Raw genomic sequence first — 27985 nt, 5'->3', positions numbered from 1 at the left:
GATTGATCGTTACATGCACTACCAGCCTATATCAGTTGGTGTTGAAATAATATTTTAAAGCGAAGCAACAGTGAAACCTATCTAACCTTGATTTTAACTGATTTGATTTTAAGACTGAGATCCCATTTTATTAATTATCTTCAGTATGCTAAGACCTAGTTCTTAGAAAAAAAAATTAAAGAATTTTAGAACCAGCATAAAAGAAAACAAATGTTTAAGTGGTTTTTAATTTCTCACGAGGTAATTAACGTGGTTAGGACGTGCGCTTTCGAACTTGCCAAGGCGAGGGAAGTCTGCAACTCCGTTCAAAACCCAATAGCAAGCTTACAAGCTTTTCTCGTGTTCTCCCAACATCATGCGTGGGTTTATTACGCCGGAAAAACTCATAGAAATAGTGGTCTATTGCTTAAATATTTTTTTCCGATTGCCCTCTTTATCTTCAGTTTTTCTCACTTCGTGCTCACCGCTTTTACAAGAAAACAGGATCTACTCGCAGTTTAAAGATAATAAGTTACAAATACCAAAATTACATACCGCCCTCTTTCGTGCGTATGTCAGTTTTCTCGCTGCTTTTCAGTGTTGTTACATTAGTTACTCGATCTTTAAGGAGAGCAACAACCTTGACTTCGTAATTGCTGTAGGGTTTCAGATTGCCCACCATGGTATTGGAAGACGAAGCATTTTCTACACTCAGCAGAAGAATGTCACTGCTACCTCTGCGTATGCAAACAGCTACATAACCATATATGTCTGTGGAATTTAAGCTGCTAGTATTCAAAGGCAACCAACTGACATTGACTGTTGTAGAACTGATGTTGCCGACTGTGGCATTCCAGTCATGCTGATAGGAAGCTAGAAAATCAACAAATATGAAACACGTTGTTTATGTAAGGAAGTAATTTGACCACAACTTTTTAGTTCAAAACACAGGTTATAAGCTTCACCTGATATATGCACAGTTCAAACAGTTAGGGCCTAATTTAACTTGTGAATTAATCGGACCTTTTCCAGTTTGCACTTATGACGCTTCCCGGGAAAACTGATCCTTAATTGCTTCTGGAACAGGCTCGTTTCCTTACAGATGTTGGTGTTACCTATCAACCGACATGCCCTACCACTATTATATTATCAGCGTAACGATTAACTTACCATCCATGCCTGTGTTGTTCTTGACAAAATACAAAGCCTTCAATGTTGTGTGATAATAATGATGATAATGGTACACGTAAAGTCTGACTTGTGCATAGCCTCCCTGAGTAAGAATTGCAAATGGTTCCTTTTGACCACAAATGTCCCTACTTTGGCCATTTCGAGTGCTAACTGAACCAGACCTAAATACAGCAGAGAGACACAAAAAAAGTCCTCTGAAATTGATGAATAAATTCATTAAATTCCTACAGCCTTGTAGAATAGGCCACGTTCGATATATCACTATTCTAATATCGATCCGAGGCTTTTGGGTCAAAATTGCAAATTTTTTAAGTTTCCTTTGTCTTTCAATACCCAACAGAGACTTAGATACAAAGAAAACACCAACGAACATAGAAGTTTGCGCTGAAAGCCTCGTAGCCATGTTAGAATGTTGATATATTGAACGTGGCCTATTTTGACAGGATTTATGACACGTTTGTTCTTTACAGCGAGGACACTCGAACCATGAACACCTAGACCTTTCTCCCGCTTTTTTGGCATCTTCCAACCACGAGGTCGGAGTCAGAAGTCAGAGTAAACACTAAGCTATCATGGCTGACAAAAGTGAAGTGTACGTCTGGCTGAAATCGTTATCTTCCAGGAATGAAATTAGAGAGACTGTCCCTGCGGTTCGAAAGCAGGGGTTTTAGCTCACGAGGATCACTGGTATACGTCAAATCAGAGGATTTGGACTCGTTCCTTTCGTCTCCCGATAAGTTTTTACTGGTGAAAAGACTTGTTTTGGGGGGCTGAACTAAGTTGCATAAAAACAGAGAGTGGCCTTCAGTTCAACTTGAACCACCTTGAGCCAAAGCGACTGAATATGACTCCAAGTACAAGCAGTGCGCCCCAGCAACGGTCGATTCAAAGTCCATTGGACCGAAGAGCTGCAGAACTGTTAGAAAATCTAAAGCTACTAGAAGTGCAAGTTGAAAGCGCCAAGAGTCATCTACAGGGGAAACAAAAAACGCCGTGGAACATTGACCAAATGTTCATGAGAGGCGCGGAAAAGTGTGTGCTATTTGCCATACGTCTGGCGACAACAGAACAAATTGTAAGAAAATTCCTTGTAACGATGTCAACACTTGTAAGCTAAAGGACAAGTACCCAGAACTGTTGGCCGATATTCGCATTTTACAGTGTGAACTAAAAGAACTTGAACAAAAGTTTACAAAAGCTAAAAGTGGCCACGAAGTATTTGCCGCTTCCCGCCAACGAGCTAAATCAAGTTTCTTTGCTATCATTCGTGCGCGTCTTAGATCACAAAACCCCGCTAGGTACGTAGATCGTTCTTCCTTTGATAGAGACTTAATGATTCTCCAGCGAGCGCTGAAAAATAAAGTTCATTGGAGAAAACTTGCGATTGGAGATAGCCAAATGTTATCATGTTAAACATGGAATTGTTGACCCTCTCCGAGTGCAGTGCACTGAAACGAACGATTACATGCAAATGTTGATCACACTGTATCTAAGTTGTACTTTTCTCCTCTTATGCTGCAGTACATTGATATGTTTATGTTGTGTTTTTATTTTTATTGCGTGTGTTTAGTTTCATTCCGACTTCAAATGACATATTACAAGTGCAGATCTTCTTGCGCTGATTTTATGTGTTGACAAATGATTAAGTTTCACCCTTGTTCTAAAGCAACAATTTCACAGTAGGACAGTTTCAAAGTATTTATCCAGCAAAGAAGAGAGGGGGTAAGTTTTTTTGAAAGAAACTATGGTGCTGCTTCGGTGGAGAGTATCACAAGATAATTTAGTTTTATCAACTGGGTTGATAATGTGAATATTGGCCACCGTAAAGAGGTGCGAAGGCTGACGTTTCGAGCGTTAGCCCTTCGTCGGAGCGAATCATTCGCAGTCAAAGATGTGTTTTGTTTGAAGTAGCACTTTATTTTGTGATAATAGAATTCTCAAATATTCGAGTGGGGTGAGTAAATGGGCTGGAAAATGAGGTCAACGTCATGTTCTTGAAGAATATGTCGAAATACAGCCTCCGCGAATTGTCCGTGGTGAGATCCGCAGTTCTACATAATGAAAACGTCGCCTTTCTCGACAATTGTTGAACCATCTAACCTATTTACTGAAAGAGTTTAATTGAAGAAATTCAGCAACTCCATACAATTAGAAGGGTCCCTCAAGATATCAAAGTAATCTACTCCGTCTACGGAATGAAGTAAGTTCAGCGTATAGTTAGCGTTTGAGGCATAGCGCTGAGTTCGCCGATGTAGGAATTGCCAAAGACCCGATTTCCTGACGTAACGATAACCGTGACACTACATTCGTCAAAAAACTGAAGTTTCGTATAGTCACGTTGTCCAATTTGGTCAAGAAAATAATCGGTGTATTCCGTATTTGCTTGAGACAACGATTCTTTGGGTACTTGGGAAACCTTTGTCCTTTGTCATTCTGCAGTCTTCCCGGATGCACTTTTTTATTGCAGGCTGTGATGGTAAAAGACCAGGGGGAAAAATTCCTAATAGCAAACGCTGTTGAAGCTCACTTGTATACATACTTGGTTGACATAATTTCTCTGACTCCAAATATTCAACGTCTGCCGACGTTGTAATTCGAACCGGTGTTTCCCGTGGTCCAGCTACAGACGAATTGCTCTCTTCATAGAATTGAATAACTTTATTTACATACCCGATACTAACTGACACATTTTGTGTAATTTGTCTCGCGAAAACCCTTGATAGTGTAGCTCAAGCACTCTTCCCCGATACACTTGTGGAGGAAATTTACCATTGTCGGCTATCCCTTGCTGTCTTTTGACAACGAATTTACATTCACCTTCGCCGAACAAGGATACAAAAAAGGTAAGCACCATTAAAACTTGACAGATCACTTGAAGTTAGGGATAAAAATTGTTCTTACCAGAATAATTAGCAGGCAGGCACATAGGCATTTTACGTTCGAAAATGTAGGCGATACGCCGCCATGAAAAAAACACTTACATTATATTTTTTCGCCACCGCTGTGATTGGACAGCGCCTGAAGAACGCTAATCCTTTTGTCTAAATAAAGAGCTCTCAAAAGATGATTAAAAAAAAAGGCACCAAAAAAGTCTACGTGTTCATGGTCCGAGTGTCCTCACTGAAATTTTCAACGATAAATAATGAACGACGGCAGAGAATTCTGTGAAAGTGAGGCAGAGACAGTCCGCAGGTAACGAGGCGAAAAAGAAATTTTCAACATTCGTTGCCCCGCAAAAAAATTGCAAAAATCTCGCTAAACCAGCAACCGTATTCGTTCTTAATGAATTGTACGTCTAGAGTAAAAGCAACATCCCAAGGTTTAAGACCAGATGCAAAAAAACATGATCATATGTCGGGAGTGAAAAAGACAGCCTTTGAAAAAACAGCTGCTCTTCTTGTTTGAGTGACACTACAGCGTGGAAGTAGGTTCATAAAAATAATGGAATAATTGGAAATTCTTACCAGCAATACTGCATTTGGAAACGTTGAACAACCAGAAGAATGCTTGAGTCCACTAACGGTGAATGGATTTCCAAGTAACAATCTCCTGAATAGTATGGGGTGCTTGTTATATTGATTTCACCTGTAGTACCACTGAACGTCCCTACACAAGCTTTAATTGAATGTACAGAAATTAAAAGAACGTTTCTCACGTCGTCCTTGCTGGTAAAACAATTTTTTAAAAAATTTGTAGATCAATGTGTGCACACTTTGCGAAACGCACTGAGTCTTTGATACACGCGTTTAATGCAAATTTAGTATTGTAAGTTGATATTATCTACCTTTTCACTAGCTGCTAAGAGAGAAAACGTTGTCAAACCAAGCTACAGATAAATGTCAAAGGAAAGTATTGCCGGTATTTTCACAACAGCTATATTTGAAAACGAAATAAAATTATCACTTAGACAATTATTAACGTAACGATTTAGTACACAACAGCTGACAGATATTAATCTTATATCACTAAGGAAAAGCTACTAAAGAATCAATCAGTAAGTTTCCCATACACCATTGTTAATATATTCACCCAAAATTCCTGTGTTACTTATTTTCATTTTTTTCTTATATTATTGTTTCCATGGAAATATCGATTGCCATAAAAATGTATTACACCAAACTTCAATCTATTTCCAATACGTGGCGTGATTTTTGTATCGATCCGACCTAGGGACGACAGGTACAAAGCTCATCGTTAATGCTTGGAATGGTCCAGTAAGAATTGTATCCAGGCACCTTGATTAAATCAAGCCTTTTGGGTGAGACTATAACTTAATACGACATTAAACATTTCAAGTAAGTGTTTTTCTCACAGGATTGTTGTGCCCAATTGATTGAATAATTTCTTATCACAAATTTCGTCGAGAAATCCCACAAAATGGGCTAAGATCATAGCGCGCCAAAAAATGCACCAAATTTGCCTGATTAACTAAACCTGTAGTGGGGTATTGTGCAATAGCTAAGCTAATAAACTTGTGACAATCAGTATCAACACATCAAGTCTCTACCTTTCCATTAGATATACAAGAAAAACAAACCGTTTAAGTGCTTCAAGACTACTTATTAAGAAATCGTTCATTATTACACACAGCAGTTAGCTACCAACCTGTGCTTTCATATGTGGTACTCAAAGGACCCTCTCCAACAGATGTACGATCTGCAACTTTGATTTCATATCTCGTGGCCTCCATAAGACCTGTAATCCTCAATATTTGGGTACTTGCGTCCACTTTGACAGTGGTGAAGTTCTCGTAAGAACCATAACGTCTATAATACACGACGTAGCCAAGGAGAACTCCATGAGTATCTTCTTCAGGTATAGGAGACCACCTAATCTCGAGAGAGTTGGAACCACGATTGTATCCATACACCCATGGAACATAACCAGGAACTAAACGACAAAAAAACATCAGTTTCGTGGTTTCATTCGTGTAAACATGACCCGCCTAGATGAGCTCAGCTATCCGCGAGCATGTTATAATTGCAATTTTAATTTGAAAACAAAATAAAATGTATGTATGTATGTAATGTATGTATGGTATTGTGATATTTAATGCTACCATAAAAATTATAAAATAATTGAGGTACTACGCTTGCCTTGATCGCTCAACAGAGTTGCCAAATCTGTTTTCTATTGTATTGGTAAAGGGCAGCACTACGCGAGAACTAAAAGCTCTCAACGCTAGCGAGAACGCAATAACAGTTTCTTCTTTCACTGGCTGACAATAATATCAAGAACGTGAAGATAAATTAATCAACATGACACGAGCGTGGGACAAAGAAAAAATTCTGAGTCCCCGACAGGAATCGAACCCATGACCTCCCGAACACCGGGCGGGCGCTCTATCCACTGAGCCACGAGAACTCATGGAGAGCAAGGTCATTCAACTAAGTTCATATATGACAGGTGTCCTGCATACTGCTAGGATCAACACTATCGAAGTCATCGTGAGTAGTGATAAGTTAATAAAGATGGTGAATTTTAAGTTCGGTAATGAAATGTGAAGATGAATTAATCAACATGACACGAGCGTGGGACAAAGAAAAAATTCTGAGTCCCCGACAGGAATCGAACCCGTGACCTCCCGAACACCGGGCGGGCGCTCTATCCACTGAGCCACGAGAACTCATGGAGAGCAAGGTCATTCAACTGATTTCATATATGACAGGTGTCCTGCATACTGCTAGGATCAACGCTATTGAAGTCATCGTGAGTAGCGATAAGTTAATAAAGATGGTGAATTTTAAGCTCGGTAATGAAATGTGAAGATGAATCAATCAACATGACACGAGCGTGGGACAAAGAAAAAATTCTGAGTCCCCGACAGGAATCGAACCCATGACCTCCCGACCTCACTACTCACGATGACTTCGATAGTGTTGATCCTAGCAGTATGCAGGACACCTGTCATATATGAACTCAGTTGAATGACCTTGCTCTCCATGAGTTCTCGTGGCTCAGTGGATAGAGCGCCCGCCCGGTGTTCGGGAGGTTATGGGTTCGATTCCTGTCGGGAACTCAGAACTTTTTCTTTGTCCCACGCTGGTGTCATGTTGATTAATTCATCTTCACATTTCATTACCGAGCTTAAAATTCACCATCTTTATTAACTTATCACAATATCAAGAACATTAATATTTTTTAATGAACATTTACATGGAGATTTGCAAGGAAAAACAACACCAGAAATTGGTCGCGCTATACAATACGTGATCTTTTTTTATGGCAAAAATTTTACACACATTCCGTTTACGCTTCAGTTTAGAAGAAAGTCTTAAGCACTTTCTGTGTTTGGCAAATTCTGTGGACGACAAAGTGGACGTTCTTGCCATAGCTGGGAATAGCTGCTGACTTACAAACTTTCCTCGTGTTCTCCCAACTACCCGTGTGGTTTTATTACGCTGGTAAACTCATAGAAAGAGAGGTCTGTTGGTTAAAGAAAAAGTATATAGGAAGCGTTTAGGTCAAAACATTCGTTATAGGTAGGTTCCACTTGTAGGTTGGTACATCGAAATCACCAGCCTATACCTGTTGGTGCTAAGCTAATATTATACGGCAAATATCTAATTATTGGTGCAAAGTAATTTTCCTTTTCTAGACCATAGCAACTCTCTATCCTTTCAAACGCATCCTCGATTTTAGCGTAAAATTCTTATAACTCAACAGTGGTATGGGGAAACCCAATGTTAACTTGCTAAATAGTATTTTGTTCTTTGCATTTCTAACGTAAGTACTTAATATCTCACCGCAGAAATAATCTTCATTGAGAGGATTTTGGCGCGAATGTCTCCATATTTCAATACAGTAAAACCCGCATAACAGATCACGTGTTTTGGGGTTTCAGGCTGATTTTTTTTCTTATATATCGAGTGTTTTCTGCAAAATCAGCCCGAAAGTGTTCTTATGGTGTTCTTAAAATTGTTTCTAAAAATTAAATACAGCATAGATGAAATCAATGTGCAAGCACAACATTTTAATTAATTAATGGATAAGACATACAGTATACAGTGTTGATCTACTCAGTACTGTACTTAGTACTGTACCCTAGTAGGTTATTCTAATCTAACTGGCAGCCAATTTTTTTTTTATGTAAGAACAATTTTCATCTTTCAGGCTGAATATGTTCTTATATATATGGTACTTTTTTGCCCAAATTTCAGCCTGAGTGTTCTTAATCCACTTGTTCTTTTATGCGGGTTTTTACTGTAGCGCATTTCCCGAAGGTTTCCGCTTAATACACGTTTGACTGTACTCGATCGCCGAAAAAGAAGATACAAAAAAATCAAAAAATTGATGAGTTGTATTAATTTTAGAATGATGAAAGCCATAATTAAAATTTTTAGACGGGAAACACACTGGAGAATTGAGGAGAAATGGGGCAATCAATTTGGTTACAATTTATACGGTACTGTAAATAATTAGAGCATTTTTACTCAAGTGGCCAGCACCCATGCAAAATAATTGGGAGAAATGGACGTGTTTTTATGAGAGGAGATTTCAACTCCCCCAGGATTGGTGCGGTACACCAACCTGGCCGCCTTTTCACTGTTTTGAAAAATCAATATGGCTGCCGTGACGTCATGTGAAAACGCTACCTATGGACATGGAGAAATGATATGTAAAAATGGTTGATGAAAGAAGAAAAGACCTTACACAGGGTTGCGAGTTTTGCACAACCACAGATTTCCTTTCCTTCTTCTTATGTTTTTGCTTGTGGCATCTATCAAAATTTTTAAAATCCGAGTTTTGGCTGCATTTTTTTCTAGTTCATAACAAATAGACCTTGATTTTTCTTTCCGATCACCTTTCGTCCAGTAGGAAAAAACTGCGTAAACTTTAAAGATTTTCAGTTTGGCTGCGCACGTTGATAATATTAATTTTTTAACGAGTGATAACGTAGCTAGAATGAATTATAACAGTTAGTTAGGAAGAAATAATTCACTCGCCTGGTCACTCGGTCAATCAGTTGAGTATTTGCTGGGTTCGAAACAATTATTTAGTGGTGATTCCGCTGACCAAGGTATTTCGCGAGAGGGCCGACCATCGTGAACTGAATGGCTGCCAAAGTGATGAACTGATTGGAGTCGAATAAGCAGTCGAATTAACAAATTGACGTCAGTTTTTTATGCCTCTGTCCTCTTATTGATGATAAATTGCGTCATAACATTGTCAAAGTGACTGTGGAACCACGAGCCGCAGGCGAGTGGTTCCGCAGTAAACTTTGACAATGTTATGACGAAATTTATCATCAATGAGAGGACAGACGCATAAAAACCTGACGTCAATTTGTTTTTTACAATAACAAGACCCCAAAATGGTCAAATGCCAGGAATAAATGAGGGGAAAAGACACCGTAAACTTGCCGTAAACAAAGATAAGTGAATTTTATTCAAACTGACGCGAACATTGTCAATAGCTTTTCTCGCTTTTTGATTGGCTACTTAAAGAAGTCCATAAAATCTCATTGGTTAAAAAGTTGACAGTTTGACAGCTGAAAATTGAACTTGAAAGCTTGCATAAATAAAAATTTTATCCGTCTGTACTCTTATTGATAATAAAAATGAGCCAATCAGCGCGCGAGAAATTAGACAGTCATTGTAAAACAAGTGCTTCCAAATTAAAGACTATTAGATATACAACAAAGATGGGTATATAATTCGATCCATCGACTTCTTTGACAGCGACTTTTAACAGAAACTTTCACGCTCGAGAAGTATTTTTCCTTTATAATTACATTACTTTATGGCTTGAACATTTTTATTTTTCAATACTTATATAAGCGTAAAGCATCGGCTAGTAGCTCCAAGGAAAGCAAAAGCCCTCTAAGAGGACATGTGGTTACTGGACAGTGTGTAACCATAATGGTGCAAAAAAAGAGTTGCGGAGTTTTAGTTTTATCACAAATTATTGTTTCAAAATTTGAGCGCTTGATATATATGTTCTCTGCATCATTGTGAGCAACATTAGGGACATTACGATGCGAGGACGAGAACGACACTGGACTGGGAAACTTTCGCGATTCCCGTCTTTTAGCCAAAGCCAAAATGCTTCAGACGTGCCAGATTTTTCGTATACGACGGCTATGTCAATACCTTGAGCTTGACAAAAGCTTTCCAAAAAACCAATTGCTTTAGACATGGTAGAAATCTTATCCTGTTAAACTTAAACGATGGTTAACAGGGCATGAAACGACGCTGAATTTCTTCTTCTTTACACATAGGAAGAAAACATCTCTGATCTGTCAGTATTTAAATGGCATTTGACAACCTTCTACGCATGTGCGGCAATTTGATTTCTTATCCGGCGGAACAGTTTTCAAAGTTGTGAGGCGTGTGAAAATAGTAATACTGATATTGAAGATTTGTTTAGTCATCTATGAAAGATTAATATTTTTTGAAACGGCATATTCTTTGTTTTGAGTTAAATACCGTCGAAAATACGATGACGAGCTTACCGAATCGCCTAGAAAGGACAAGCTTACCTGATGCAGAAGAAGAAGATGCAGCGACAGACGTTGGCGAGGGCCGAATGGCTGACGACGATGGCCAGTGTTTCGAGACGACTGTTAGATGGGATTCTCCCAAGGAACTTGTTCCATTTATGGACTCTGAATTAGCAAATGAAAAGATAATAGTAACCATGGGTTATATCTTTCTTTAAAACAGACACATCAAGGCAACCATGATATTTTTAAGAAAACATCCATTTTCTTCAGGACCCTAATTAGCGTTTTCTATTAGCTCAGTCTTCCCTCAGTCGAATCAGTATCAAAATAACACCCCAGTTATTCGGAATAGATTAATTAAAGGTTGTTATTGTGTTTTTAGGGATATAGATATTTCCATGGAAACGGTACATGAAAGAATTTAAAATCGGTAAAGCTTGAACATTGTGAAATCCAGGGATTTGCAATAAAAGAGCCAATACCAAAATCTAAAACTATGGTCTTAGCAAGTGAAATACACAAGAGTAAAAAATCTGTTCGTTTGATTTGGCGTAAAGTTCAAAACACTTTAAACCATACTTATTGCGTATTAAGTGGCAGTCCCGCTAAAAGCGGTCCACTCGACTTCGGGACCAAAAATAATTTTCCTTCATTTTTTGTCAGTGAAAAGGGTTTGAAACGTATATATAAAAAAGCAATTTATTATTTTCCAATTCCTTATTTTTGCTTTGCTACGAGCCAAAATTGAATTTTGGCCGAATTGAGGTTGCCGACCGTGATCACAAAGGGAAAATTCACCGATTTTGTGAAGCGTGCTACGTCGCCTAAACTGCAGCTCACGGAATGTCGTTTTCATACGAATTTTAAGGTACATTCATTACTTTGACTGACGAAATATGGAAACTTTTCGAAAAATTCTAAGCTTACCAGCGAGGCTGGAAGACACCCTTCTCCGAGGCCTTTGATCACCTACTAAAATTTAGCCAAATTTGACGGGGAAAATCTCAAAAGTTGGGTCTAAATGAAGCCTAAAAAGCACATCACAGTAAATTTCATACCTTAATAAACCGTTCTATAAGTTCAAACCGGTGGGGATCTCCTTGGATTGCACGCGAGAACAGATTAAAATCTGCCACAGTCAGTGTGTTTACATAGCTATCGCTCGTGTCAAAGCTCATTTGCATAACCCTAGCACCCGGCGAAAACACATCTTCAAGTCCGTTCAGGTTCGTTTGTTGACCTTCTGAATAGTGGCAAATAGCTTCCTTTAATACTTGTGTACACTCTAGATCCAGTGTTGAGGTGTAGGTTGCGTTAAAGTTGATCGATTCTCAAGGCTTGCGAGACTCCAAAAGTAAATAATGGCACCGGTCTGCAGAAATTGACCGTAACCGTCGTCCTGACCCTTCAATAAATTCTGCCGCAGAGGTAGCACTAGGAGAAGAAGAAAATCGTAAGTTTTCATTTACCGTTTAATGGCAACTGAATCCTGTACTACCGCCAAGACTACTAGGAGCTTGGGGGCTATATCCCCGAATTTGAAAAACAACAACAACGAACACTTGCCGGTCGCATCGCTGGGAAATGAACGTGAATGAACACGACACGCTTGAATGGAACTATGTTTTGCGATGAATGATGGGCTTTACTTCTGTTTTATGCTTGATGCTTGTCTTTTAGTATCCTGCACAGCGCATAAAATAAACTTCGGGATCCGTTTATCGGGCCGTTTATACAACGAAAGCTGCACCAGCTTCGTCAAAATGTCACACAAGTTCATGTAACGTGACCAATTACCCGGGAGGGGGGTACCCCCTTATATGGGCTATATAGGTATCTGTAGGTGAGGCCCCAAAGGGTAGGGTTTTTCAGCCGTTTGGGTCATAAATAGGGTATCGATTTTGGCTATTTTGGTTATAAATTGGGTATGGTTTTAGCACTCTAGTCTTGAATTGGGTATGTTTCTTAGCAGAAGCTACTTTTTCATCATTATCAATAAGACCTTCAACAAAAGCCCTTCATAACGTATGTTTAGGGCAACTGTGCCAACCGCAACGGTCATAAATAGGCTATCGAATTTTTGGTGTGGTCGTAAATTGGGTAGCAAAAAACGCAGATTTTGGTCCTAAAGAGGGTAAGGGTTTTGGGAAGCGGGCCGCACACCCCCACTCAACTTTTCTGGAAGTACCCCCCCCCCCCGGGTCAATTACCAGGTGCAGAGGGCAAACCCCTACCCCGCGAGCGCCGATCATTAGATTTGGCAAGATTTTCTCATTTCAATATTGATAATGAAAAAGCCACCCATTAATTTTTTGGACTAGTGCAATCTTTTCAGTATGACCGAACGACGACAATCATGGCACCTTTTCAATTTTTATCTACCCTTTCTCGGAAATATAAGGAGTTGCTAATACATGAGGGCGGAGGAAGCAGACATGGACCTAAAATTCACTTTTCCTTTCCCGTTATTAGCCGTTCGTATTTCATAGAAAACACAATGGAAGAAAATCAAAAGATGGGACCAAGAAACCCTCCAAAAAACGTCCATATCGAAGCGCGTGTAGATGTTGAGAGGCCGATTTCTCACTTTGTGTTTATAGGACTACTATCATTCCCATTTTTTCTGACGACACCAGAATTATTGGCCATAAAAATAGTTTCTCTTTGATTTCTCCACCTCGCGAAACATGTATTTAAGTAATGGGACATGCACTCTTATTGGTATGGGACTCAAGCGAGGATGTGGACTTTGAACGTAATTGTCCTAAAATGCGATAAGCTTTTTATTGAAGGTGTTATATCGCATCCGGCATATTACAAAAAAGAGCGTGCTGCTTTGTATGTGACTGCCTTAATGGAACTACATGCTTTCCATTTAAAGACTATTTTCACCGATTACATCATAACGCTTTAAACACTCGCAAAAATGGGAAAACTGCAAAACTACCAAAAGTCAGACTGGATTTTGCACGCCGTAGCTTTTATTTTTTAGGCGCCTCGATTTTTAATATATTGCCTTTAAGTTTAAGAAACATTAATTCTAGAGTTTTATTTAGGAAAGCCTTAGACGATTATTACTTGTAATTTCTATTGTATTTTTAACGGTTTTTAATATTTATCTTATTTTATATATCTTAATAATTCTTGTTTATTAGTTTTTACTTCTTGGCAGGACCCCGTTGATAACAGTACTTTGAACTGAAGGGTTATCCTGAGGAAATATTCGATTATTATTATTACTATTATTATTATTATTATTATTATTCAGAGTTACATCCTCATGGTGTCTGTAAAAATCATAATAGCCGAGAGAAAATACATATTTGATAACATTTCTACATATATTATGTATCGCGAGCATTGACATATTCGAATTAAAAGTAGTGTTAATACAGACTTATATTCATAACCATCACTGAATAGGACCTAGCAGCAATTAAACAAAAGATGCAATTGAACCCTTTCGCCCGTAGTTCAGCACACACCACTGGCCGTACGTTTTTTCTGTTTTTTTTTTTTTTTTTTTTCCTTGATTTTACAACAGAAAAGACTTGGTGACAGTTACACTGTGACTTGTCGACGCTGCACTGGGATTGACGAGCTACTGAATCTATTTATAGCATTCTTTCACCATGTCCTTTAGCTTACAAGTTCATAAAGAAGACTTTCGCTCTCTGGCTTTGAGGGCAATTTCAAAATGATCTCACATGGCCTTGAGCATCGTGATATTGAATTCCATGGTCGGAGCTTATCGTTTAAAATCAAGGGGCCCTACTCAGAGATGGAGGAGGGTATTTTGAATTGGGGGGGAGGGGCTTACAAGAGAGCGCCATAGGCACTTACTTGTAAGGGGTCTGGAGATTTTGTAAAATTATTATTTCAAGTATTTTTTGCTTGAAATTGGGGTGGATAAAGCCCCCTCCCAGCTCTCCCGGCTCCGCTGTCCCTTCTGCTGTTGAAAGAAGTTGATAGTTATACCCCATTTATGACAAAAACGGCTCAAAAACCAAACCCTTTGGGACCGCCCATACCTACATAGCCCATATAAGGGAGTACTTCCCCGGCACCAACGCTTGATTACCATACCAATAAAAGTGCATGTCCCATTACTTAAATACATGTTTCGCGAGGTGGAGAAATCAAAGAGAAACTATTTTTATGGCCAATAATTCTGGTGTCGTCAGAAAAAATGGGAAGGGTAGTAGTCCTATAAACACAAAGTGAGAAATCGGCCTCTCAACATCTACACGCACTTCGATATGGACGTTTTTTGGAGGGTTTCTTGGTCCCATCTTTTGATTTTCTTCCATTGTGTTTTCTATGAAATACGAACGGCTAATAACGGGAAAGGAAAAGTGAATTTTAGGTCCATGTCTGCTTCCTCCGCCCTCATGTATTAGCAACTCCTTATATTTTCCGAGAAAGGGTAGATAAAAATTGAAAAGGTGCCATGATTGTCGTCGTTCGGTCATACTGAAAAGATTGCACTAGTCCAAAAAATTAATGGGTGGCTTTTTCATTATCAATATTGAAATGAGAAAATCTTGCCAAATCTAATGATCGGCGCTCGCGGGGTAGGGGTTTGCCCTCTGCACCTGGTAATTGACCCGGGGGGGGGGGTACTTCCAGAAAAGTTGAGTGGGGGTGTGCGGCCCGCTTCCCAAAACCCTTACCCTCTTTAGGACCAAAATCTGCGTTTTTTGCTACCCAATTTACGACCACACCAAAAATTCGATAGCCTATTTATGACCGTTGCGGTTGGCACAGTTGCCCTAAACATACGTTATGAAGGGCTTTTGTTGAAGGTCTTATTGATAATGATGAAAAAGTAGCTTCTGCTAAGAAACATACCCAATTCAAGACTAGAGTGCTAAAACCATACCCAATTTATAACCAAAATAGCCAAAATCGATACCCTATTTATGACCCAAACGGCTGAAAAACCCTACCCTTTGGGGCCTCACATGCAGATACCTATATAGCCCATATAAGGGGGTATCCCCCTCCCGGGTAATTGGTCACGTTACATGAACTTGTGTGACATTTTGACGAAGCTGGTGCAGCTTTCGTTGTATAAACGGCCCGATAAACGGATCCCGAAGTTTATTTTATGCGCTGTGCAAGATACTAAAAGACAAGCATCAAGCATAAAACAGAAGTAAAGCCCATCATTCATCGCAAAACATAGTTCCATTCAAGCGTGTCGTGTTCATTCACGTTCATTTCCCAGCGATGCAACCGGCAAGTGTTCGTTGTTGTTGTTTTTCAAATTCGGGGATATAGCCCCCAAGCTCCTAGTAGTCTTGGCGGTAGTACAGGATTCAGTTGCCATTAAACGGTAAATGAAAACTTACGATTTTCTTCTTCTCCTAGTGCTACCTCTGCGGCAGAATTTATTGAAGGGCCAGGACGACGGTTACGGTCAATTTCTGCAGACCGGTGCCATTATTTACTTTTGGAGTCTCGCAAGCCTTGAGAATCGATCAACTTTAACGCAACCTACACCTCAACACTGGATCTAGAGTGTACACAAGTATTAAAGGAAGCTATTTGCCACTATTCAGAAGGTCAACAAACGAACCTGAACGGACTTGAAGATGTGTTTTCGCCGGGTGCTAGGGTTATGCAAATGAGCTTTGACACGAGCGATAGCTATGTAAACACACTGACTGTGGCAGATTTTAATCTGTTCTCGCGTGCAATCCAAGGAGATCCCCACCGGTTTGAACTTATAGAACGGTTTATTAAGGTATGAAATTTACTGTGATGTGCTTTTTAGGCTTCATTTAGACCCAACTTTTGAGATTTTCCCCGTCAAATTTGGCTAAATTTTAGTAGGTGATCAAAGGCCTCGGAGAAGGGTGTCTTCCAGCCTCGCTGGTAAGCTTAGAATTTTTCGAAAAGTTTCCATATTTCGTCAGTCAAAGTAATGAATGTACCTTAAAATTCGTATGAAAACGACATTCCGTAAGCTGCAGTTTAGGCGACGTAGCACGCTTCACAAAATCGGTGAATTTTCCCTTTGTGATCACGGTCGGCAACCTCAGTTCGGCCAAAATTCAATTTTGGCTCGTAGCAAAGCAAAAATAAGGAATTGGAAAATAATAAATTGCTTTTTTATATATACGTTTCAAACCCTTTTTACTGACAAAAAATGAAGGAAAATTATTTTTGGTCCCGAAGTCGAGTGGACCGCTTTTAGTGGGACTGCCACTTAATGGTGAATAGTCCAAATGGTAAACGCTATTTTGGTCACAGTTTTTTTCAAAATACCAGAAATGTGTCATGTAGCTATTTCTTGATTTCCGATCCAGAAAAAGAGAGTTTTTATTAAGGTAGCTGCCTATAGTTTTACGATTGCACGCGCGCATAGGATGAAAGCTCAAGTAATCTGCGCACGCTCAAAGGAAAACGTCTTTTCGATATTTTATGACGTCAACATAAGCACAAAAAGCAAAACGCACAGCGAATTTTCTCGCGTTTTCTCCGGTGAATTTGTTTAAAATATGGCTAAGTTGTAACCACATACAATTCCTATAAAATACCCTATTTTTGTTAAAATCTGTCAGAGCTAATCTAATATATTTAGAAGAATGACAAATTACAGAGTATTGGAAAAACCGTTCGAACAACCTTGAATTTTTACCAATTCAAAATGCCAGGCAATATCATTTCCGTGATGTGGCAGTGTACGAAAAAATTTCACCAAAGGAAAGTAAAAATATTAAGGAGTTTAGGCCAAACTGAGGAATATATCAGCCTGTCATTAGATGAGATGTTGCCATGGTAACGGTCTTAAACCAAAATTGACAATCAACAAAAAGGCCTTATTATAACAATACCCATACTGGTAAATCTCTACAGGGAATACTTTAAGAGAGATTAACTAAGTTTCCCTTTCTAACTCGCGCTCTATAGGGAGGGTGTTCGTAAATACTCCAGGGAGCCACCTTAAGTAGACCAGTATTGATTTTCAACAGGATAACATCACGACTCTCCCTCGATCCTGCGTGACTGTCGGCACGTAACCCGCAGAAATTAACAAAATTTAGAAAACAAAAAAAGAAAAAAAAAGTACATAGAGATAGCCATGTTTGCGTTCCAACTTATAACGGGAATAGTGAATATTTCTTACAGGAAACAGTAAGTTTCAAACCAAACACTTCTACTTTTTTTTTTTTTTTTTTTTTTTTCTTTTTTTCACACCGCCTGGATTAGTTAATTATTAAATCTGCCTCGTGGCGGGGCCTTCGCGCCAGTTTTCAATTTTCGTTCACTCACATTTCGAGACCAGACATGGCGGTTCAATCGGTTCGACCTTCACGTGCTTTTTACGTGTTGACTTTTTACGTGCCGACAGTCACGCAACGCACATAAAGTCAAAAAGCAGATTGCGATCAAACGAGTATGTTTCAGAGAACAACATATTTTTTTGCTGCATACCATTGCATAAAAAAGGTCTGTTTTGAAAAACAGTGTCGGCTGCTGTTCTAAACCTTGTTAGTTCTTCACTGTTTGACCGACGCGACAGCGATAAACCTGAGAAGTTAAATATTTGTTTTTCACCGTTTGATCGACGCGACAACATAAACCGGAGAAGATAAACATCTCGCCCCATTGTGGCCATAGAGCAATTTAGGTGATAACAATTGAGTTTTTAATTTCGAGGGGTCTGAGTTTTCGGGGTCTGAGGTTTCGGGGTCTGAGTTTTCGTGACACCCGTTTTTCCCGGCTTTCCCTAGACTACCTCCAAATTGTATGGTCCCTTGCGAAGACTGGTGACGATCATATCGAAGAAAGCACCGAATATAATGAAGTAATCACCGAACAAGGAAGTACCGAATATAATGGCCTTTGCACCGAATATAAGGAAGAGAGCACCGAATATAATAGTGTTAGCACCCTTAATAATGAAGAAAACACCAACAAAGTTAGAACCGAATATAACGAAGAAAGCACCGAATATAATAAAAACAGCACCGAATATGATGAAAAAATCATCTAATATAACGAAGAAAGCATCGAATATAACGAGGGAAGCCCGAATATAATGGAATAAGCACCGAATATAATGAAGACAGCACCGCATATAAAGACATAAGCACCGAGTATAATGGAATAAGCACCGAGTATAATGAGTTAATCACCGAATATAATAACATAAGTACTAAATATAATGACATAACCACCCAATATAATAAAAAAAAAAAGTATCATAAGACAGTTCTGGCGTTCCATAAACGTGGCCCTGTTTACAACAAGTTAACCCGACAGGAGCCCGCTATCCAATCGAAAAACCAGTACTTGGTCAGCGGTCAACTTCAAAAAAACACGTGGCCTCGATGAGTTCTAAACTTGAGCCAGCGATATAGTCACGTGATACTGGTCGACAGATAACTTGTTTAGACAGGTATCAATCGACCATAACATGGATGTCCAATATCAAAAAAGGACGGTATAAACGAAGAGTGCATGTCTCTGTCAACCTATTAGCTGGAGTATGGCCGCCATCTTGCGCAACCCTGTCACCGTCGCGGGTACTCCCCACGAGCAATGCCGCTAGCCATGAAAACCATGAGAAAATCAATTTATGGGTTTCCTTTTCTCTCCTATATAGGTATGGGGCTCCGCATGACCGCACTTTTGGCCGCCGGAGCTCCGCTATTATAATTTTCATGCATGTAATGAGTCTCTAATGTATGCATTAGAATCTGCACATGTCAACTTCAACGTCTGAATCGAAGTCGAACGTTGGCCGTCCTATTCGACTGGCGCAATCGAATAGAACAACAAGGTCGACCCAAATACAAATGTGTCGATCGTATCTGATTCAGATTTCGAACTTTACATGTACCTAACAGCTACATTAGGCTCCGTAAAGGTAAAGTTCAAAGTTTGAACTGGGCCTTAGAGACCTTTCTTCGACTTTTCTGCCTGGATAATAGGTAAGCGAGAGAAAATAGAAATAGCTTATGCATAGACAAAAGAAAGACAAGACAAATTTACCTGATACAGCTGTCGGTGTGGGCACAATGGCTGACGCTTCGGTGGTACTTGCTTGTTCTAATGTCCCCAAAGAACTTGTTACGCTGATGGGGCCTGAATAAGCACATGACAAGTGAGCAGTAACTACGGCTTTTATCTTATTTTGTACCTCTAAGCCAGAATCTCTTGTTTTTTCAGATTTGCTTTGGACTTAGTAAACTGCTATCCACAGCATACAGCATGACCGGATTATTAAGGTTGGAAATTTGTTCTGTTTTTCACTTTGTTTCAATCAGTCTCGCTTCGTGCCTTGTCGCAATGTGAATACCTGCGTCTCAGGTACCAACTGTGTCTATGCAACGCACAATGTACACTGGAGATTAATTTGTCGAGAAATCAGGTCAAGTTTATATATCGGTGCAAGGAGACTTCGTATTAAGATTATATGTGGTTCCGGATAAACGTATTTTTTCCAGAGATTAGGGAGTTTACGAAACTACGACGGCGACGCCGAGGACAACGTCGATTAAAAGATGAATTTGTATTTTCCCTACGAATTTCGCGATACTTTTACTTTGTTTATCGCATTTACTTTGTTTACTATCGCAAAACTAAATCCGGAACACAGCGAAAAAATTTGAAATAAAAATTTAAAAAATTAGTCGTCGTGGTTCACGTTCTTCAGACAACGCAAAATTTGGTCATTTCACGTTTTCGTCTAAGTGGACGGCAAAAATTGTACGAAGAATTATAACGCACGTGCACAGCCATTGTTCTGCTTATTAATTCTTTTGTTAAGTGACGTTCCAGTTGACGTTGCTCTGTCCTTTTAGACTAGACTGCAAGTTTTTAGATTACACTTTATCAAAATACAGAGGTGGTTGCTAAACAATTAAGAAAAACGACACAACTTTTGAGAATAGGTTTACACCAGAGGAAATTGCTCCGAATTCATGACGAATCCGGAACGTTTTAGCACTGGATTGATTTTGTCGTTTACACACAAGTGGACGAATCCGAAATAACAACTTCCCAGTTTGGTTGTGTCTCCGGAGATTTTGGATGGAGAATTTAAAGTGGGAACTGTGAATCCGAAAAACTCTTCAATCCGGAGGGTTTTGCCTTTTAAAAGATTTTCTTTCGAATCCGTATATTTTTCTGCCTGTGATCTTTTGAGCTTGCGGTAGAAACAAAGCGGTAAACTTAGTCTGAGTTTAAAAACATGTTTTGGACTGAACAGTTCAAGGGTGTTGACAATATGTGATTAAAACAGTAGATAACAAAGAAAAATCGAACAAACGTGATAATACTGAAGAGTAATACTGAAGAAGTGAACGAAAAAGCGAATTACAATAGACGTGAATAGGAAAGGAAACCGACTGAGAAAATATAATGTAATGACCAGAGGTTGCAAGACTAAACAAGAAAGACTAAATAATGAGATATAAATTAACATGTTTAAGTTGTTTGTTCAGAGCTGAGCGTTCCCATTCGACATGGACGGATTCTTTCTTTTTAAGTTGGAAGCTGGCTAGTGGATGCCGAGTCCAAGATGAAAAAACATAGACGCTAACAATACTCTGAATCCTGCAAATGTTTGTAAATATGAGAATTGCGATTCAAAATATAGAAAAAACAGGACAAAAAGCAAAACAGACAGGATCACAGGAAAGGTAAATATACTTTGCAAGATATTGTTTAGTGCAGCTACGTGACCTGATGTGCATTTCCCTGAATGCAGTGCAATGCAGTGTACAGACTGTTCCCGTCCAAAAACAGATTCTCTTCGCCTTCCTTTAAAACTTTAAAAAGTAAAATCCTAAGTTATTGAAATTAGTGCAGGTGTAACTATCTTCAGGGATGAAAACCATTCCGCCATCAATACCCCCAACAAAAAGCAATATTTTTATAGGGTTTTAAGGTCAGTGACTCTGGCAAAACTTTTCGATTTGTTTAATTCATGTTTGATGCTGAGATAACTGCTAACGATGCCAAACGGGCCTTTCTATAAAAAACCTGTTTCCAATATTTACTGATATTTCATTATTTTTCACGAAATAGTTTAACAAAAAATGTACATGTACCGTAAATTGAGGTAACATTAGGCGGACAGTAGAGCAAATGCTACTGTGTTTCGAAAAAGGAAACACTTGATTGATCATCCGGCTAGTAAACTCAAAATTTCCAAAACCCTACATTTTGCAAAATACTATCTTTTCAAAAATAAAAGTCTTTTAAATTTGCCCAGAAATGATTTTCTTTCTGTTTTATATGCCTCGTAGTCTGAATCCTCTGTCTACACTTTTTTAACCTTGTAAGCCCTTATATTAGCAGGTAATACTCCCTCTCTATTTTCATAACGTGTCAAATATAGCAAGAAAACAATAGCTTCTGAGCACTAATACCTCACGTTCAAACCATAATCGATACGGATCATGTGTCATAAAAATAACTCGGAAGATTGCGTTAGCCATTGGAAGCAAATGCTCTCCTTTTTTCTAAAGATTACAGTGCCAAGTTTCTCTTGCATTGCAGTTTTAGTGCTACCCACCTGTCGTCTCAATTTCTATAGAAAAAGTGCGTTAAATCCGTTTTGTCCAGCAAAAATTAAGCCTGGTAGCCTCAAATTTTGGACTGTTCTGAAGGTAGATGGGCTACATGTTAATTTTTATTAGTTACTGCTAGTTCCTTTTTTTTTTTCATTCAAGTAGAAAAAGCTCATCAACTACAAAGATGATTCTTACACACTTCATTTAACTCTCGGTATACTAAGCCTAACTACACTCTATATTTAAGGTGGCTGAACACAGTTTTTGATACCTGTGTTCATTCACCTTTTTCTCTAAAACCCTTGATCCCTCGGTCGCCAAAAATGGCAGCAAGCACGTTAACAACACAAACTTTGGTTTTTCGATGGTTAAGCTAACGTATGCGCCGTTGCCATGGCAATATGAATAAATATAAACAGGCCTTTAAAATCGGTTTTGTTTATTTATAGAAAATCTAGTCATTAGATTTTCTTTATAATTTGCATGCAACAAGCTTGTAACGATTCTCACAAGTTAACTCCATTTTGCTAATAATTTAACAGAGAAATCTTTAATTATCCTTTGTTGAAGGTTCACTGGAATATCTAGAATTTCCTTTGTTAAAGTTCAATTATTTTCAATACTCCAGTTACTTATTTCCTTAAGTATTTTCGTGCCAAATTTCGTGAAATTCTAATGAGTGGTTTTCGAGTAATAGGCGTATTTCCGAGAGTGCAATTTTCATTCAATCGCAGTTTTTTGACTAACTACGCATGCGCTGCATTTAAGTGGGTTCTTTCGGTAACAAAGAAAAAGCTGAGAATTGCTGGGTTCTTTGCATCGTTACCTTTTCTAGCATATCTTTGTAATAAAAGACTAAAGCCATCAATTGCTGGTTTTCAGTGCCACGCAATTCAAAATAGATCAAAATAAAAATCAAAACCGGTCAATAGATGAAGTCCAGAATCTGAGAAATGAAAGAAGGTAAATATGCAAAGACTCTCGCCAAAATTCTGGTCACAGCAATTTTTCTTATGCGAGATATGCAGAGAAATTTTTTACCCAAATTTATAGAGATTTGTATGGAGACGCCATGCTGGTGCCCATCCGTATGGGCACCAACATGGCGGCCGGAAACCAACAGAAACATCTGTCACTAAGTTTTGCTACAAAAGCGTGAATTTATCCCTCGAGGAACTCTAAAATATTAAAACAATACTTTTTCTAAGACATGAACTGTTGAGATAGCCAAGTTCCCCTAAATAAGTCACTTTTTTAACCATCATGACAGCTCTCTAGACCGTCATGTAAATGCCGCGTCACTCAAGAGCTTAGAAATTTAAACGTAGTGTATCACAAAACCAAGAACCCATTCGGAGCGAAAATTTGTATGAATATTAGTTTTCAGCAGCTCTTATACATCATTTAAGTAAAATCTCAGGAAGATCAATAGTTTTGTAGTTCGAATTTTAGTGACGTCATGTGAAAACCAGCTATATACTGGGTTCGATTATAGAGAAAAATATCGCAGATAGTGCGGGTGTTGAGTAAATAAAATGATCGCTGTATTGACGGCATGTTTGTTTTTTGCAATCCTTGTGCGCGCGCTGAATTGCATCAGCAAAAGCGCGCGCGAAAACTGTGTTCGGCCACCTTAAAGGATGATACTCTTCCTATTGATTCAATTGACTCCTCGATATTGTATTGCAAACGTATAGAGATTGTTCAGGTCTATCCTTCAACAGGTCACAAATATGTAACTTTGTTTCAGAATGGTGGTGATCTTCATTGGGGAGTGATCTATAAAATTCCGCATTTGTCATAATGGACATTAAAAGAATAATTTTTTAGAATTTACTAAATTGAATAATGTACGCCAATAAATCAATATACCAAATAAAAGTGATCGAATCAACCATCTGCACTTTGCAAAATCTCAGATGAATCTCTTTAGTACCCCTGTCGAAGTGCATACCCTTCTGGAAGCCTGTTGTTTATTCAATCCTTACACATTGCTACTGATTCTCAAAATGACTGCGACATAGTTTTGGATTGACGCAAAAAGTCAAACTGGCTGCTTTTAAATCACAATATCATTGCTAGAAAACAAGTTATCTACCACAGGCATGTAAAGAATTCTTTACCATCATTGCCTTATATCACAATCAAATTGAATCACATAAAGTTCATTGAAACAATCAACAGACATGAAAAACAACCGACTTTAATTCTACGAAGGAAAGTGGAAGTCTCTCAATAATTTTAGAGACTCGTAAAAATCTTGTTTTTGTTTTCTGTATGTTTCTTGTATAGTAGATATCACTGGTTAGTATGGTGTACAGCATTTTAAGGGAGTATTTAGCTAATGAAAGCTAATAAATTTATTAATTTGTTTTCTATTTTTTCAATTATTTAAATTTAAATACCAGTGAATTAATAATTTGTAACATTGCTGCTAAAAAGCCCATTCTAGGGAGCAACGATAAATGTACTATTTATAAAATTGACGTCAGTTTTTTATGCGTCTGTCCTCATATTGATGATAAATTACGTCACAACATTGTCAAAGTGGCTGTGGAACCACGAGCCGCAAGGATTAGTGATTTTATTCAAAATGACGCGAACTTTGTTAATAGCTTTTCTCGCTTTTTGATTGGCTACTTAAAAAAGTCAATAAAATCTCATTGTTTAAAAAGTTGACAGTTTGACAGCTGAAAGCTGATTTCGCATAAATTAAAATTTCATCCGTCTACAATCTTACTGATAATAAAAATGAGCCAATTAGACAGTTATTGTAAAAATATGTATGTGTGTATGTATGTACAGTCGAGTAGTAAATAATTAGGAAAAAAGATAGTATGTAATTTGGACGTACCTTTTTATACAATTTGCAATACGTATGTTAAGGAGCTTCTTTTAAAATATGTTAAAAGTAATTTTAAAAGAAATTAACAAAAACGTCAATATTACACTCGCCCTACGGGTCTATGCCTTTTTTAGATATTATTTTGACTATTTTGAAGCATTTCTAGCGGTATTTATCATAAGATTCCACAAAAGAACCAGACGATTAATTTAACCGAAACATTATTTCTTTGAGTTTCAAAGGGTAAATAGACGTATTCGGCTAACGTATTTACACTCTTGTTGCCGCCCAATTCATATCGTATAATCATTCACTTTAGATGTTGTTTATACTCCCATGCAATCAGTTGCGTGTGACAAATTGCACCGCTGTAACCGCCCAAATGCATCATTACGTGGTCTGAATTGGGTGGCAACATTACGATGTAAACACGTTAGCCTAATCTGTCTATAAAACATCTTTGTTGAAAGAAAAAGATCGTTCCGCAGAAAACGTTTACCAGAAAATGCTTTTCATATCATCTTGAAAGCGAACTCACACTGCATTAATGAAGAAAACAATCTTGAAATGAACACTTCGAACAGCGCCCGGAAGAGCCGCTTTGAAATAAGAGTATTTGATCTCTACCGAGTCGTAAAAACGAAACACACCACAGAATTGAGAACTGACTGAAAATATTAATGAAACTAATAAAAGAAAAAAGTTGTCTTTCAGCTCTTCTGCATCATTCAAATATTTTAACGGACTTTTGATTTTTATATTAGTTTACCCTTACTAAAGGTCAGCTCTTTATTCAATGGACACGAATATAAAATTAGGCGCACGGTGAGCTAGACGGCGCCAGCCGATCTATTAGTCTTATTTCTGGTTACGCATGAGGGGTATGCGATTCATTATTCACAAAGGGCTGCGAACTAATTAAGTGCTATTTTTGCTTGCTTTGTTCGTCGTTGATTAATCACCCAAACGAGAGACGAATTGTCGGGCTATTATATTCTTCTAACAAAAGAACAGTATTAGTGCTGAAGCAGTATTTGCAATTTTCCCTTCTATTACTTAAAATTTGAAACTTGAAAAAACAGGACCTTGCCTGTTGAAGTTAGTGAATCCAAAAAAGTTACACCCCATTAAAACAGTGGTCTACCTTGCAAAAATTTCGATAAGAGACAAACAAGAAAATGCAAAAGAGCAGTCGAGAAACACCGAATTAACAACATATTTGTGAAGTGAAAACCTCAGAGCATGCTTATTACCATTTTCTTTGGATATCAACTCTATCAATAAAGCTTTATACAAATCCATGTAGTATGGCGCGCCACTTTGACCGAGTGGTCACATGCTGAGCATTAGCATGGACCACGTGATTTATCCAATTTCAAACTTGAAATTTGCTATCAAAAACTCTGGCCTAAGTCTAAATCCATTCCGTTGTTCCGAAAGTATAGCACGTCTCATGGCCAAATTACTCACCGAGAACAACGAAAGAAATCACTTCCTATGTGTTCCAAAGCAATACAGCACTTAAGCAACAGAATTGACTCACTCTGCCACCGATTGATATTTCTTTGAGCACTATATGGTTTACATGTAACAAATATTCTACTGCAAGAATGGTTGTACCCATGTTCGATTCAGTGCTATAACCACTAAACAGAAATCGAGAAAATGACGCTGATGAAACAAACGCACGGTTAGTGAGCTTCTCCGTCATTTTTATTTTATTTGCTTGAAAATGACCTTCAAAATGGTGTCTTTGTAATGGTTGGTAACTTAAAGCACTGTTCTCGTTTTTTCCAAAAGTGGCATCCTCCCGTACTGTTAGGTCTTGTGCAGAAGCAGTTGCCTATCAAAAACTAACTTAACGTTTACCTGATACAAAAAAATTTAGACTGTTGTGAGTGCAATTGTATTAAAGTAAGTTGCGGCCGGTAAGCAAGAACAACGCCTAAACAGCGCTTGCGACCAGTAAATAATCTTATGGCCATTTAGTGCTCTATTTTCGTTTTAACGTTAAACATCGAGCATACCTTTTTCGAAAAAGTTTAAAACACTGGACCTGGACCTGGAATTTGATATTCTTAAGTTATGTAATCGATCAAATGAACTAGAGACAAGCTTTGCACTCCTGCTCTTCACCCGGTTTTTATAGCAACGTGGCTTCAGTTGAGGCGGAAGTGAAATTGCAGGTTTTTATTTTAGCAAACAGACATAAAACTTAACATGTTTTTACAGTGAAAACAAAGGGAGCAGTCAAAAACAGCAGGCCTGAAAATCGGCGCACGTCGGTCGCAAATGATTATTCTTGCAACGTTGTCATCGACCTACAGCCAAAAAAGACAATGAAATGTTTTCTATCGGAAGGAACTAAAGAGGAAGTAATATTATAGCTGTGAACTGGCGAGTTAACTCAGTCAGACCCAGGTGAAACAGGAATAAAAAATTGATCGACATTACTCGATTAAGATAACTTTCGTGCTAATCCAGTGATATTGACCACATTAAACAGATCACTCTTCATCAATAAACTTTTTGTACCGAAGGATGAAATCGGAACAAATACTGTTTTTTTTGGCATATAAAATGACAAAATCCAGAATTTCCTAGAACCATATTAATTCTTGGTTAGTCCTTAAAATAAACTTCCTCCGAGACCGAGATACATCTCTGGAATGTAGACGCCGACTAATTCTTGTGTTGCAAAACAGATACGCACAATTTTAGATCGGAGAAAAACAAACTGAAAGAAAATTAGTACTTACTTTGAGCCCAGCAGCAGATAACCGGAAACAAAAATAACTTAGACCACAGCATTTTCAGGTATCCACTGGCAATTCGCCTTCCCTAGCAAGCATTACGCAAACTTACAATTTCCGACGAGCAGTCTGCCCAATATATTGTCCTGAAATGAGCAAATTGCAAAATCCAGAAAAGGAAGTTCAAAGGTCACACGCCCTAAATAGAAGAGTTGACAACTCTCTTGCTCGACACTTA

At 38.4% G+C, this 27985-nt stretch overlaps 2 protein-coding genes across 2 annotated transcripts in view; both read right to left on the bottom strand.

Moving 5' to 3' along the window:
- The window catches only part of LOC110043128 (uncharacterized), a 62588-nt gene extending 61432 nt beyond the window's left edge, over positions 1-1156 (bottom strand). Inside the window, exons 1-2 of the mRNA XM_089291474.1 lie at positions 1150-1156; positions 596-852 (exon numbers count right to left, since the gene is read on the bottom strand). Coding sequence (XP_089147600.1) covers positions 596-852; positions 1150-1156 — 264 coding nt within the window. The remainder of the gene's footprint in view (positions 1-595; positions 853-1149) is intronic.
- On the bottom strand, positions 751-27985 carry LOC149110695 (uncharacterized). The gene is made up of 6 exons (XM_089291647.1): positions 27754-27985; positions 19622-19714; positions 10652-10777; positions 5776-6060; positions 1150-1331; positions 751-852 (listed from the first exon to the last, which is right to left on the bottom strand). The coding sequence occupies exons 1-5, from the start codon at positions 27803-27805 to the stop codon at positions 1189-1191; spliced, it is 699 nt and encodes a 232-aa protein (XP_089147773.1). The 5' UTR covers positions 27806-27985; the 3' UTR covers positions 751-852; positions 1150-1188.

Source organism: Orbicella faveolata, unplaced genomic scaffold (genome assembly GCF_042242905.1).
Source record: "Orbicella faveolata isolate gen_17 unplaced genomic scaffold, um_ofav_v1 contig_24, whole genome shotgun sequence".
Taxonomy (NCBI): Eukaryota; Metazoa; Cnidaria; class Anthozoa; order Scleractinia; family Merulinidae; genus Orbicella; species Orbicella faveolata.
Note: the sequence above shows the minus strand (reverse complement) of the source record. Positions and strands in the feature narration are given on the sequence as shown.